At 40.2% G+C, this 15,115-nt stretch overlaps 1 protein-coding gene across 1 annotated transcript in view; it reads left to right on the forward strand.

Moving 5' to 3' along the window:
- The window catches only part of si:dkey-112m2.1 (transmembrane protein 132C), a 138,286-nt gene that overhangs the window by 68,079 nt on the left and 55,092 nt on the right, over positions 1–15,115 (forward strand). The window contains exon 4 of the mRNA XM_056403458.1: positions 8,824–8,967. Coding sequence (XP_056259433.1) covers positions 8,824–8,967 — 144 coding nt within the window. The remainder of the gene's footprint in view (positions 1–8,823; positions 8,968–15,115) is intronic.

A 15,115-nucleotide genomic window follows, 5' to 3' on the forward strand; every position in this document is an offset into this window, starting at 1 on the left:
ATAACACTCTGAACTTCACTGCTGAAATGATCATTTGCTTTCCAGTCTCTGTTTTTCCTTTTTCTTTTCTTCACAGTTATAGCGCTATTGATTTTATTCATTGTTCAGATGTTGATCACTCGCTGAATGAGTGAAAGAGTAAACTAGTCTTTGTGACTGTAGATTATAATGATACTGCTTTGGGATCCAAATGATATTTGTTATTCACTGACAGTGAAATAATGATTTTCTCAGCACTAAGATGCATTTAATATGTAACCTTGCCCAGGTTTTCAAATGAAATATTCCTTTCCGTGGAGAAGCTCAGGGGCTTCTCTGAATTCATTTCTCAGTGTTCCTGCCCATATGATTGCTCTTGATCTGTCATGGATTCGTTCATGTCATGAGGCTATGGCCAGCACACATTTTGAACCTCTTCTCATTTGAAGTCAGCCGCGCCACTGACAGTTATTTCTTCTGCTTTTTTATTTAAAAAAAGGTGCGAGTTTGTTCCCAGAGCTCAGGTCCAAGCTCCGTATGCCAGTCATCTGCCTGCTCTTCCTTTTAATTAAAAAAAGACTGTGAAGGAGATGTTAGGCGTTACATGAGGCATCACCGCACTGTGTGTTTTTCAGGAATCCAGACATAGATGTAGAGAGAATTCGCCTGAAGGCAGCCAGCTCCTCTCCTCTGTGTGTGTGAAAAGCATATGCTGTTTTTCTTTTACTCTTTTCTTGGACAGCACAGGTCTGTGTGTAGCTACCTGACTGTAAACATGTCGACTGTTTGGTGACAGTCAGCATCTTCTCAGTTAAGTAGCACTCAATACAATCCACTCCAGGGTGAAATGACTAAGTAGCACTTTAAGGGGCACTCCCATTGATCATCTTTGTCCCTTGATAGATATGTAGCTTTTAACCCTTTACAGCTACGTTACCCATCCATTCACTGTCTGGTCTGGATCACACAAATATTGATCTGTAAAGAATGGAGAGATGAGGAGGCGGTCAATGGCAGCAAGAAGTGAAATTGACATTTCACAAGGGTAAAGTGAAAGACAGGATGAGCCTCATGAAGCTTCATTTTCCAACAGCACTTTTCCAGCCACATCCAGACGAATTTAGAGGGAGTGGATGAAGGTGAGGTGATGATAGCCTGCTTGAATACATCACAAAACATCCTTCCAATTGTCCTTTATTTCTGGTGAGAATTTTAAACCCTGAGATCCCTCTCTGCACAAGTTTGACAAAGTACCACCGATGGTATCTACAGCTTGGCTAGTATTTGTTGCAAGATTATTGTACTGGATTGCAGTGTATAGGTGTAAATACAGTGTCCATTCCCACTATTTTCGGCTCGTTCTGAAAGTTAAAAGTTCATGGATTTGTTCATGGATTTTTTTTCTCAAGCACATTGAGTAGTATTATAAAGTACAGCACAGGGACAGTGGGCCTTTATTAAAAAATGAGCAGGACTAAGTCTACTGCCATGTTAGCATCTCTGTGAGGCTATAGCCCTCATTGTGAAGAAAACCAAACTGTTTGAATGAAAAACATTTACATCTACACCAAATTGCATTTCAGTCCTTTGAAAACTTGTCGAGACATTTCATAGTGAACTACCATTGTCAACTACTGGTTGCACTAGAGGGATAAAAGTCACAAAAGTCAGCAGGATTCATCCTCTGAGGTCCATGAATGCCTGTACCAAGTTTCATGGTGAACCACCAAGTTGTTGATATGTTTGCTGAGTGCTGGACCAGCTGATCCTTGAGCCTCACTGCTAGTGTGGCTAAAAACTTTCAAAACACCATTCGCTTTTTCTCATTTCAGTCGGTAGACCCTCAATTTACCTGATGAAGGTTTCCAGCCAAAATGAAGTGATTAAATAAAGGGAGCGAGAGCGCCCAACAGTGTGCAGGATCTCCAATTCACTTTCGAAAATAAAAAAACAAAAGGGCAGAGCACCAAAGCTAGACGACGAGCTCTGGTGAAGGAGGATGATAGATAGCGATATGAGAAAGGCTTGAGTGGGTATGTACAGTAAAGGAAGCAGCGTGTTTCAGAGGGAAACGCTAGAGACAGGAAAAGAGACGTGCTGAAAGTGAGAGCAAAGGGTGAGACGGAGAGAAACGCGACAGAATGCATGGGGGGAGATGAGCTTTGTCTGGTGAGCGTCTTTATCTGATAGTGTTAATCTTGTCCTCCGTTTGCAGCGTTGTCATGCACCAGCACTTTTAACTAGCTCTGATAATGGAAAGAACAGCATCAAACTCATTAATTGAATTAGCTCTCTCTTTATCTCCACATCTGCCTGTGTCCGCTCGCCCCTAAAAACACTTCACCGACAACTATTCTTCAGCTAATTGACTCGGAGCATCTCCAGCACAGCCCTGTTTCACCTTCCTAATTTATTGAACCAGCTCCCAGCCTGGTTCACTTGTCATTGGCTACCATCTAATTTAATTTTACCCCGAGGTGATGGAGATTATTTTGTTTTTGAGCAAGAGGAATAGAGTGGGAGGGAGAGAACATAAAGCAAGCCCAACAGCTTGCGTGTTTATTTCATAACTGGATTTAGCTGCAGGTGTTTGAGAATTAAGGGACACGGGCCAGCTAAAGTAGCTCAATGTGATTTAGCCAATTTCAGCTGCTGTCAGTAAATTGAATTCAGCTAAACTACCTTTTTGAAATTAATTTGGAAAATATGCTAAACCATGAATTATTGCACGTTTCACATTTATCTAACTAACCAACAGACCAATTTGTGAGCTAAGGGGCTTTTTCTTTCACTGGTTTCAAGCTTTTCAGCGGGATTAGTTAATGACGCCTCAGAACCTGGGTGCAGGTTATATATGAATGTACTGTGACTCGTCTGTATTGCAGCTTTTCTCCATGTGGCTCTCCCTTTGCAGTGGCCACTCTATGATGGAGGAACCAAAGGTGGTTCCTTTGTGGCGCAGCTGATATCAGAGCAATTGTTCTCGCTTTCATTTATCTCTGCTAAAGGTTAGCTTTGTCCACTAGCCCACTCGCTCCCAATGAGTTAACATTATATCAGATGTAGACACAGACTAAGGTGTGTGTACGTGTCATGTATGTGTGGATGTTGGTGTGTGATTAGCTCCTCTCAGTTCTGAGTCTCCATCTTCAGTAATGATTTGTTATCACCTGGATGCCAGTACAGAGAACCATTTTCTTCCTGTTCCTTCTCATTTCCATTATTGTGTTTTTTAACTTAAAGTTAAGTGGGGGGAAGTAACATAAAATAAATCTTTTTCTTATTCTTTGTAATATAAAACCAGAACAGGCAGAAAATGCCAGAGCTGACTACAAGCTGTTATTCTAGCGTCTTAATCAAGCCATCTTTTCAACTCCTCCTCTCTCGACTGTTTTCCTCCATCCCCATCTGTACTTTTTGATCCACCCCGATACAACACCTGTCTAATCTGCCTGGTGGGCCAGTGTAAACTACCGCCGCTCTCTGCTCAAACACCTTTAACACCAAGCCATCCTTCCATGCCTGTGCTCACCAACTCAACCCTGCTCAACTTGATTTAAACACCCTTCATACAAATATGCTAAAAGGGCTTCACAGAGGAAGTTTGAAACAGCACTGAAAAAAAAGCTAAAAAGAAAAATAGACAAGAATGAATAGAATTTTGCAAGATTGAGAAATTCCAGCAATAAAATGTTAGAAATAAATAAAAGTCAGTGAAATAGATAAACACAAGGGATAAGCTGTTGGGGAAGCTACTTTGAATGCATCGCTTCGCAAATTGCAAAACACATTGGAAGAAGTTGTATAGCAAAGCTATCTTAGGGAGAAGTCTAGTTTGGTAAACTAAAGCTACTTAAAAAAGTAATTCAAACTACTTTGTGGAAAAAAAAGACAAAATTGACATGTATGGACATGGTGACATGGTGACTCTTCCTCTGGCTGAGATTCAAGTTTATCCGTGATGACGTTGTTGCTGTGATGAGCATTGAGCATCACCCTTGGCTTTGGCACATGCACTAGATACGTGAGGTGTGCGGTGGTGACTGTCTTTTCAACAGTTTTTTGTTTTGTTTCTTTGTTGCTTTTTCTTTGGCAGTCAATGGTTGTCAACAGATGAAGGGAGAGTTTGTAAGGGCTACATAAAACTTTGAGCCACTTCAGGTGTTTTCTCTTCACAGTTCAGCATTAACCCGGGGCATGGTCACAGTCACACTAAAATCAATGTAATAATTCAATGCATCAATGGTCGGCTAGAGCGACATCTCTAATTGATGACATTTCAACTTTTAGCCCCTTACTAACTATCAGTTCTAAAGCACGGCCATGATTGTGGTCCATAGACATCTTCTAGGTCTTCTGATAGATTAATAAAACCAATGGCTCTTTTGTCATGTATGTTGTCTTTATGTAAGTTAAAACAACCAACAATAACAATCTTAACATAATTTGCCAAAGGAATAGAGCAAAACTCTGAGAAATCAGTTAAAATGCATTCTCTATATATAGTAACTGTTAGCATGGGTGACTGGCAATTGAAAAGTAGTGAGATATTCAAAAGAGGTAAAAACATCAAAGGAGACATGTCTGCACTTAAAAGGCAATAGGAGCAATGGCAGCTAACCCACCTCCCTTTTTCCCCCTGTCTAAAAGGGTGGAAGTCATAGACTGAGGGGGGCGTTTCTACGTGAACAGCACGTGCATCACAGTTCAGCCAAGTTTCAGATAAAAACATAACCACAAAAGACCTTTACATGACATTGCCTTCTCCAGCATCCTTACAAACACACCGCCCTCTTGTTTGTTCTTCCTCTTCTTCAGTCTCAAGTCTTTTTTCATCTTCACTTATTGTCATGGGAACCAAGACAGCCCCATTTAGGCGTGTCAAGTAAGAAACATGTTTTTGAAAGACAGCATGTAATGCATCATTGCTGTAATTTTACCCTTTTTGTGAATGCTATCCGGTCATTATCATTATAGGGTCCAATGAAATTGGGTGCAGTTATTTTCTCAGAGAGGTGTGCTGCTTCCTGTTTTTCATTTGTTTTCAAGTACAGCACAAATCTGTCCTGCCCCAGTTTTGTGTGTACTAAACTGCAGGTATATAATACTTATTTTTCAATATATAATCAAAAACTCTTATATATGCATTTGTCACAACTTGTCTCCAGTACCTTTCTGTATACCTGTGTGAGCCTCTAAGACTCACTCTGCCAGACACACTCAAATTTTATCGTCATAATAATGGCTACCTTTGCCTTTTAGAACTGAAGTTAATATCATACTGACTGCATGTCTACAAATGGCTGCTGGATGTATTTCTTACTCTCTAACTCTTAACGCGGTCCCAAAGAGTACAGTACGATCAGGAATCACTTTTTTTCCCATTTAGTTTTGTCTTGATACTGAACAGTATCGTGGACACAACAGATTTCAGGCTCTACTTAAGGTTGATCAACAATGTCTTTTTAGGCTCTAGAGATGGCAACGTCGGCCTGTCTGTTTGTCAGCCCACTACCTTGTTCCAGACTGAAAAATCTCAACGACTGTAGGATGGTTTGCCTTGAAATGTGGTACATAGCGCCCAGAAGATGAATCCTAATCACTTAGGTGATCTCTGACTTTTCCCAGCTGCACCATTAGGTTTAAATTTGAGGTTTGCAATGAAATGTCTCAACAACTATTGGATGGAATGCCATGAAAGACTTTGATACATCCCTCGGGATTACTGGTAATCCCTTTGGTGACCCCTTAACTTTTCATCTTGCACCATCCTCAAGTCAAAATATGATTTTCCCCAACATTTTGGACAAAATAGGCTACCAGCTAATTTAAAACTAGGCTCAGATATACTTTATGTTTAGCACTAATTAGCAAATGTAAGCATGCAAACTAAGAACATGGTAAAAATTATAATTACTTTTTCTACTATACTAATTTACTACGATAACTGCTAACCAACATGTAAGCATTTTGACTGCGAGTAGCCTATGTTAGCATGCTGACAGTAGCATTTAGCTGAAAGCACTACTGTCCCTGTGCAGCCTCACAGAGCCACTAGCATGGCTGTAGACTTAGTCTTAGTCTTCTTTTAACTTTTTACAGCATTCTAATTGTGTAGAATTTGGATTTGATTTTATTGGTAATGTATTGTTACTTTATTATTGTTATCTTGAAACACTGGTAGTTTAAAGTCTTCACTGTATAGTGTTTAAAATGTTGTTACTGGCACAAAATGCCCAGTCTCACACAGTATTCCAAGTTATTCAGAATTGTTTGTATGCCATGTAATTTCCTGCTGTGTAAAGTACATTAATATTAATGTTCTTGGGGCATTTCATTCAGCGAGCAAGAGGCATGTCAGTGCAAGGTGTGTTGACATGTTATTTGGGCAGTGGCCATCCAGGGGTGTGATTTCTGAGCATCAATCAGGAGGAGCCTCATCTCATCTGTAAATACTCATCCCACTGATGCAGGGTTTCATGGAATTAATGAGGCAGCTTCATGTGCTGATGCATGTGAAAGGGGGCGCTCCCTTCAAATTGCTTTCCTTTATTGCCTCCCCCACCCGCACCCCCCTCGTCCTCCCTCACCAGAAATCATATTAGCCAAACCAATCTCATTTACAAAATGCCATTTGTTAATTTAGCCCCCTCGCTTGTTGGTTACAGCTCGGGTTTGTGTGTCAAGTTGCACATGAGTGTGAGAGAAATACAGCAAGTATGGAGCATGAGAAAGAAAGAAAGAAAGAAAGAAAGAAAGAAATTAATCAATCAATATTGATCAATCCATCAAACGACTAGTTAATTTATTGATTAATTGATTAATCATTTACTCTATGAAATGCCAAATATAATAACTAAACAACCCCAGAAGCCAAAGAGATTTTCTGAAATTGCTCACTTCCTCTGACCAGCGGATTAAACACAAAAATTTCTTCTTTTTCAAAAATGATCAGTTTTTCTTAATTGAATGAATGAAACAATCATTGTTCAATAAACTGAGCACTAATGCAAGCACAAAAACTTTTCACCACTAATTTGCAAAAGAGCAGAAAAGGGAGAGCGAGAAGCAGCTGCCCTGCATCATCATGGGGTCCGAAAGCATTCCAACCCTCAAATTGGAATTTGATGTTTGAGCAATGCATCATAAAGTATACTCTAAGGGTTTAGTCGCCGTTTGCTGATTGTTGCTACCCCCGTAGTCCACTGTCAGTGCTGAATCTGCTTTTGAGTCTGTAGTTATTACCGTGCCGTGGCTAAGGTGACAACTGGGAAACAGGAGGGCAGACGGCAATCAGTCATCTCCTCCTAGTTATTGTCTGCATCTTCCACACCAGCGGCCTTTATCTTTGCTCGTCAGGAGCAGCAACCAACACGAGGCCAGTTATTACTGCCCCTGCGGCCGGGATAAGATCAAAGAGGACCAGTTGAACATGGAAGATGAAATGACTGTGCTCTTCTAAGGACTGCTGCATGGTTTGTCATGTCATTATCCCCCCCGTTAATGCTCAGTTTTTTTTTTTTTCTTCATCTTCAAGTCTTTCGCAGTCTCAGAACGAGGACAGTCTCCAATTATTTTGATGTGGGGAGAAATTACCCAGCATTCACGCTTTACTGAATAGAAACGTTTCTTTCTCCTCACCTTTTTTGTGCTCTAGGTGTTTTACTTTAGATCTGCATTTTCTTGCCATCTCCCTTCCTCCCCCCCCCCCCCCCCCCACATAAAATATTCTGCCCCATTTGTACCAATGGTTTGAACGAGAGCGATTTGTCATGTTGGAAAAGGAAGTGGTGAAAGCAGCTCATGTGCTTCATGGTAATTTCATCTGACAGAGGAGAGGGAGAGCAACAGTGTAGTCAGTCTACTCTGACTTCAGGAGGAGGAGGAGGAAGAGGTCATGGTTCTGCGGCACCTGTACAGCCACCCACAGACTGTGACCATGAGTGATGGAAGTGATACAAGGACGAAAAGGGTGGGGCAGGGGCAGAGGTGGCATGGAGGCAGGAGTGATTAGAGTCCTTTAAAACCCCAGGTGTGGGGGAAGATGACTAAAACCTGTCTGAAATGGAGCTTGCTGCCTTTTGTGTTGCTTCTAATGTTGGGATATTACACGATGTACAAAAAGACATGTTATGTAAGGCTACCCCTTCATTCAATATGTACACTCACTGTGATAACCAAACTTTCACAGAGGTTAATTTGAGCTTGCTACCCCCTGACTCTGATTGTTTCAGCTCAGCCAACATGCCATCTGTTGTGCTGATGTTATGTTTCATCACAGCTAATGAAATAATTTGGCTTGTACCTGCCAGACTCACTTTCCTGAAGCAAAATTTTGAAAACATTTTAATCTTCTTCACTTGATTATTATATACTGTATGTACCGTTCAAAATGGATAAGATCCAGTAGAAAAGATTTATTTCGTCAACCAGGAAAAGTCTAGTTTTCTCAAGACTTAGCAACTACTAACTCTTTTTATCTGCTGTTTTTGCTCCAGTTTTGTGCTTCTACATTATTAAAGCACGTTTTTGATGAATCTGTTAGTATCGTCCAATGTGATGTTTTGTTCCGCACCTAGTTGAGCGTGAGAGGGAGACCATGAGTGTTTGTTTTGTGACCTCTGCGAGACACAATTAAAGCACCGTCTCATTTAATTCCTTTCTTTTGACATGTTTTGTGTGCATCAGAGAAGAAGAAAGACGAGTAAAAGAGGCCACGTGTGTTATTGAGGCTCTAAAACAAAATTTGTGAGCTTTTCTGGCAACACTCCAAGTATCATCTGATTTAATTTTAGTTCTTCTTTCTAACCTGTGCACATGTGCACGCATGTGTGTGTGTTTCAGGGTCAAGCTGAAGGATGGCGTGGCGTTCCTTGGAGCCAGAGCCAGTAACCCTGTTGTGTGGACGGTGAGCCAGGATGTCAGAAGTGAAGGTCACAGAATTGTCACCCTCCACTGTCGGAAGAAGGAGAACAGTTTTAGTCAAAGGTACGTCTGACTCCCTCCTTCTGGGGAATTAATCAGCGTTGGAATGAAATATGAAGTGAGCACCCTGCTGAACAACCAGAAAGCAAAGGCACACTTGTTCATTTCTTGGGCAGCTGTCAGTGGAGAGTGATTGCAAAGAGTGAGGATGAAAGAGGACATGACTCAGCATCTGATCCACTCACTCCCTGGCACTGCCATTCACACAAGTCTTCAGTCAGTACAAAGTGCAGTCAATAAAATGTATTGTTCAAGGAACAAAGTGTTACCGTTTTGCTTGCATAAGTCTGGTAATAGTCTATATTTTTCTTACTGCCACCAAATAAGAGGCCTGATACAGCTTATTCTTTTGTGCTGTACAGTAGTACTGTTGCCTTAAAACACATCATGGAGTCACACTGGTGCACTGGGTGACCTGCTCTTTCATTGCATTGAACATGAGCATACAGTACACCACATTCACCTTGCTGCTGTTGCAAATGCATGCCTGAAAAGAGTCCAACAAAAGCACTATTCCCTCCTGTTTGAGTCATGTTTGATAGAAACTAAGTCCAGCTGTTTTAGAAAAAATGATTTCACCTTTTTCTAAAAGCAGGGGAAAAAGACATATTCCGTGACAAAACAGCAGTACTATAAAACCTCATCCGTGTTACATCAGATCTGATTGAAATTGTTGCTATAATGTAAAATAAGCAGAAATCAAAGTAACTTTTCATAACTGTAATCATGCCCCAATCATCTTAAATTACTCATTTTAAGTTACCTACCAACCAGACAACTGACCAGCGAAAGTGCAAAGAAGAGTCTGAAATGTCACCAGTGGTAGTTCTTTTAGGAGAGCGGCAGTCAGATAAAATGTGTTCCCCCAAATAGCAAGCTCTCAGGTCTTAAATTACCTGACTGGTGGTTATGCATGTTTTATCCTATTAAGTACAAGTCATGTATACTTAGCTGCAGAACATTTTTCAAAGCGCACCATATCTTTTAAGACTGATTCCCTACCTTCTACACAACCATTAATTTCACTTCATTTCAGTGCAGCAAGAAAATCAACCAGCAGACACTTGACACTTCCCTGAGATGGGTGATCCATCACAGTGCATACCGCAGTGGGGTTTTATCATCATGTGATAACGCAGTTGGAAACTTTTTTCTAAACTGGTGATGTATTTAAAGATGCTTCAGCATCCGAGGACTCAGAGTTGTTATGCTAATAATCTGTGTCTATGTTGAGAAAAATCAAATCCAAAGACAAGAAAAGTTGATATGGATATTATGAAAAGAATATGATCATGAACATGAACATGAGTCTGGTTGCTTGTTACATCAAAGAGGCTGTTATTCAATAGCTGACACTCAAAACTGTGTTGACAGTGAGGCTTTGAATGTAGCAACAGGAATCTGAAACAAGTCCAATCCCGTAACTCAGTATAAAAGTTGACATAAAAATTGAGACAATTCTTTACTATGAACCATTAAACATCAAAGCAAGTTGTTTTTCATACCAGACAGAAATTAAATATCTACAAAAAAAAAAAAGGCAAGAAATCTTCTCCATCTAAAGCCTGGGGTGCAGTACGATTTGAAAAGGGTTGGCAGTAATGTGAGGCACAGAGTACACCTAATATGCACTGTAGTTTATGGGCTAAAATAGCAAAGCCAGCTAGTCATCCTTTGAGTGGGACTTAGGGAAGGAAGCATAGTGTAATGTATTAAAAGTTTGAGACACTTACATAAAACCATTATGTGGATAATTTGATCATTTCCAGCTCTGGTGTTGTTGAATCAGAAATTTAAAAAGCTCAATGTTGTCAGAGCCTGAGAAAATCTGCAACTACCTAATAATGACAAAGGAATTTAAAGCGTGTACAGTATGTGTGCTCATGTGTGCATGATTGCTGCTTACATGACAGTGTGTCAATTAATGAATAATAACTGTGTGTTGTGTGGTGTGGTGTGGTGTGTGTACAGTATTTGACATTCAACTCAACAGCTAAACGGTTTCAGGCGAAGACAGAGTAGCCGCACACAGGAAGTGACACACCCTGGCTGGGCTGTTATTTCCTACCGGGTGTCAAGGTGACGACAGTGATGAATGACGAGTCATCTATCATTTACATGCATCTCTTTCACAGCCCCGCTGAGGAGAGAAGACTCTGAATTATACAGGGCCACTCAAATCAAGGTCATACATGTTGAATCTGGTATTATACTCCGCAGGTCTGCGTTCGACAAAAGACCACCTTGAAGTATTGAAATGATAATGCAACACCTGCCGTGACCCTGTGTTTTGAGGTTTCTTGAGCTTTCATCGGTTTCTGCTTTTGATTTACGAACCAGAACAAAAGGAGCTTTCCTGATTCTTACTTGTCCAGTAAAACTGTTTGTTGAATCACTTGCTTGAGAGGAATAAGCCGTAGCAGTTGCAAAATCCATCTTCACTTATGAGACCAAAACAAAGAGTTGGGCGAGGAGCCCAGTCTCATCATCTATGGCTCTCCAACTGGTCTGGCCGGTGGGCTCTGTCGATTCTCTACAGATATTTTCCAGTGAATGTACAATAGAAAAGAATGAATAATGTAAAATATGGGCTTACTTGTCCTGAATTTTGTCTCAAGGCCTTGAAAGTAATTTCCCAAATTATTTTAATCTTTTATCACCATGGTACCTGCAAGGATTTCCTTTTTGACATACTTTCTTCTACTCACCAGTAATAGATCCATACTTGGGGAGTCGTTTTATTCAGCTGCTGTCCCGTGGGTACATTTTCCATCAGTCAGGTTAAGTACTAAAAGATCTTCATTAGCCAGAATTTGAATGGGGGTAATGGAAATATGTGGAGATGGAAGCCAAGGAGTTAGAAAAGATAGGTGCCCTAAAACATTAAATGTCTCCAAATGTCAACTGAAGTTCACTTTACCATCCATTAAACCAGCATCACTGCCAGGACCTGAAAGACAAACAGCAGGAGCTGAACGTGTCTCCTCTGGATCGTGGTAGAAAGATTTTACAGCCAAAGGTGTAACCGGCAGGTGGTGGACGCACTCAGACACGCTTGACGATTAAACTTCCAGCCGCCAATCAGGGGAGGGGAGTATCAACCATGGACACACACACTTAACAGTGACAGTTGTTTGTATGAAAACTGCACAAACACACAGATATATGTATACACAGATGTGTTAGCTACATTTTTTTGACCATGTGCTTAGAAGAAACTAGCAGCTGAGAGTTGATGTGTGCATAGAGTGGCAGTACAGAAGAGGAAAAGAGGTGACACCAAGTCAAGGAGGACAAGAAGCATGTGAAATGAAATTCATTTGACTGTCTTTTGTACAGTATATAAAAAATCCATACATGCTGGGTGTGCAGATAGTTAGAGTCATAACCATAGTGTCATAAGTCAAGTGCATGCTGCGTCAACAAGAAGGCTGGGATGTTCTGTTGCATTTACATCCTTTTTTTGTTTTTGCTACAAAGCAAATTGTGCAGATCAGCAGATTGTTGTTTTTTTGCAACCAGAATATCTTAATGGTTTAAAGTGGCTTTCAAGCCAATCTGTGGCAAGTTCATTGGGACCTTTTTCTATTTGTATTCAAGAACAAGAACTGTGCAATTTTGGCTGTGAATCTTTTTTCAAAGACTCTTCTTCAAGCCCTCGCCCTCATGTGAGAGTACTGGACTTCAGTTAGAATCAAAGAAGCATAAATCTTAATGTTGCTCATCAATCTGTAGATGTAACATGAGCAAATCTTCGAGATTATCATGTTGAATTTGTCTCCTTACATTACTCTGTTTAAGGTTGAGCTTATTTAGCTGACTTAAACATTTACAGCTTATTTTCAATTTTTTATTTTTTTTTTTATTTTTATTTATTTCTAAATTGAGGACATCTGGATGCAGAAAGCAACGATTGCAGAGTGGGAACTCAATGACATAGTGAGGTAGACCTGACCCTGACTTTACTGAAAATATCTCATCAAAACAGCTGCACACCTCTGTGTTTCAGTGTTATAACAGCAGAAAATAACTCCAAATAAAAGCTATTTGGCAGCATGTTTGGTGCACTAAGCGGCCATGACACACCACAGCCCCACTCTAAACAGATGGCATGTCTTCTCTTCCGAACAATACACTGAGCACAGTTTTATAAAACATCAAAGAAGACAACACGTACTCTAGTTATGCCTCTTATTAAAAGTCCATGTTGAGCAGATTTAGCCTCGGATAGGTTACTGTGTATACGTCTGTGCAGGTCTCCGGGCTGTAATAAAGCTGACTGATGCGAGATCAAAGTGGTATAATGGTCATCGAGACAATTCTGTCTGCTCTGTTACGAAGATGTATTAGGACACTTCAATGCTAAGAGCTGTCCTTCACCAGTCAGCCCTCACAGCTCTCTGATACCATGGAAGGAGAGACTTCTTTTCTTTATCATCAAGCTAATTCATATTCTTTTTTCGCCGCAAGTGCTATTCAACTCAAAATCCCCATCAGCTGTTGGCTTAATTAAGCATGGGAATGCAACACACACACACTTGGGAATCACACACACATTCACTCTGTGTCTGCACATGTTGATGTGAGTGCAGTGGGTGGGCCCTCCATGTAAATGGAGTTGTTGCTAAAGGATAATCACATTGCAAAATCAAAAAGAAAGTCATCAGCCATGCATGTCAGGTACTCGAGCTGCTTCTGGCTCCTTTATTTCTTTTTTTAATGGAAGCTAACACAATTTGGAGTTCCTGTTTGATTGAGGGGAAGAGTCGAGAAAAGGAAGCAAATGAAGGTTTTGTTACAGCAGCGGCGGCTCTGTGGCCCTGCACTCAGCGTGTCAACCAGTAGCTTGTCCAAATTGCAATGGGAGTTCGATTTGCAACCGCAGGATGTGAGGCACGGCATCTAACAACTAATTAAAGTAAACAGAATTTAATGGCCAACATTTCTTAATCTGCTCTCACTCTCTCAAATTAATACGTGCACAGGGAGACGTGCAGTAAAGCTTTTGACAAACACAAGCCTTTTTTCACTCTCCAACATTATTGGTTTTATCTATTTTCTTAAATCATATCTTTTGGGTTTTGAATCTGTTCGAATTAATCTGCTAGATATTATCCATAATAATATTCTGATTTCATTCATTGATGGTCATTAGTATTTCACAATCATCAGTCCGAACTTAAAGATATTCAGTTCACTATCATAAATAACAAACAAAAGCATTTCAGGATTTTTTTTTCCTTTAAAATGACTGAAACATTGAAAATACAATAGTTTCCAACTCATTTTTTACTGATTGATTAATCCACAAATTGACTAACCACTACAGCTCTAATATGAATGAATTAATTACCTTTGTGACTGTGAGGAAAACTCACCCGTGCTTCTCTCTTGTGAGCTCCCTACTTTTCCTCATCAATTTCATCATTTATTAGACAGGCAGCAGAATTCTATATTCAATATTATGAAAGCAGCCAAGCATAATAAAAAAATTACAAGACGCATAGGTTATGAGTGTCACGTACGCCCCCCTCTTTGCTTGCATGCTGAATTTTCTGCTGGATAATCAAACTGTAAGCTGCTGGCAAGAATGAAAGTTTAAAGTTTAGTGAGGGGGACTGATGGCGTGATGATGGCCTCATAGAAAAAGGTAAAAAAAAAAAAAAAAATTCTCAGCACGTTAAGTTTGTTCATTCACAGCAGTTCATGGTTTGTTAAAATTATTTTATTTCCTGTGAAGATTTTATTGCAGTAATCTTATTCTGAGCAAGACTTTGTTTAATTAACCTTGTGCTCATGTAGCCTCTCCACTAATGTGGCATCCTTTGATTGTGACTTGTGCCATGTTGAAAGTGTAACAAACACACCATGAACTAATATTACCTTGACTTTTGCAGAAAAGATGCTTCATCAGACACAAGATGGAAAACTTCCATCACGTTTAATTACCTGCAGGTCTGAAAAATGCTATACTGTATATATACTTTGAAATATTCAATATGTGTTTTTCTTTCGGTAAATATTAAATGAGTGCCATCTGTCTGACGCACTGGCACACCCAGACAAACAAACTAGTGAACAAATAAACCCCCACCCCCCCACCCCGAGGAATTTTTTCACCTTCAAAGTCTATGGGATCATGAAACATGCC

The sequence above is a fragment of the Seriola aureovittata genome, chromosome 18 (genome assembly GCF_021018895.1).
Source record: "Seriola aureovittata isolate HTS-2021-v1 ecotype China chromosome 18, ASM2101889v1, whole genome shotgun sequence".
Lineage (NCBI taxonomy): Eukaryota > Metazoa > Chordata > Actinopteri > Carangiformes > Carangidae > Seriola > Seriola aureovittata.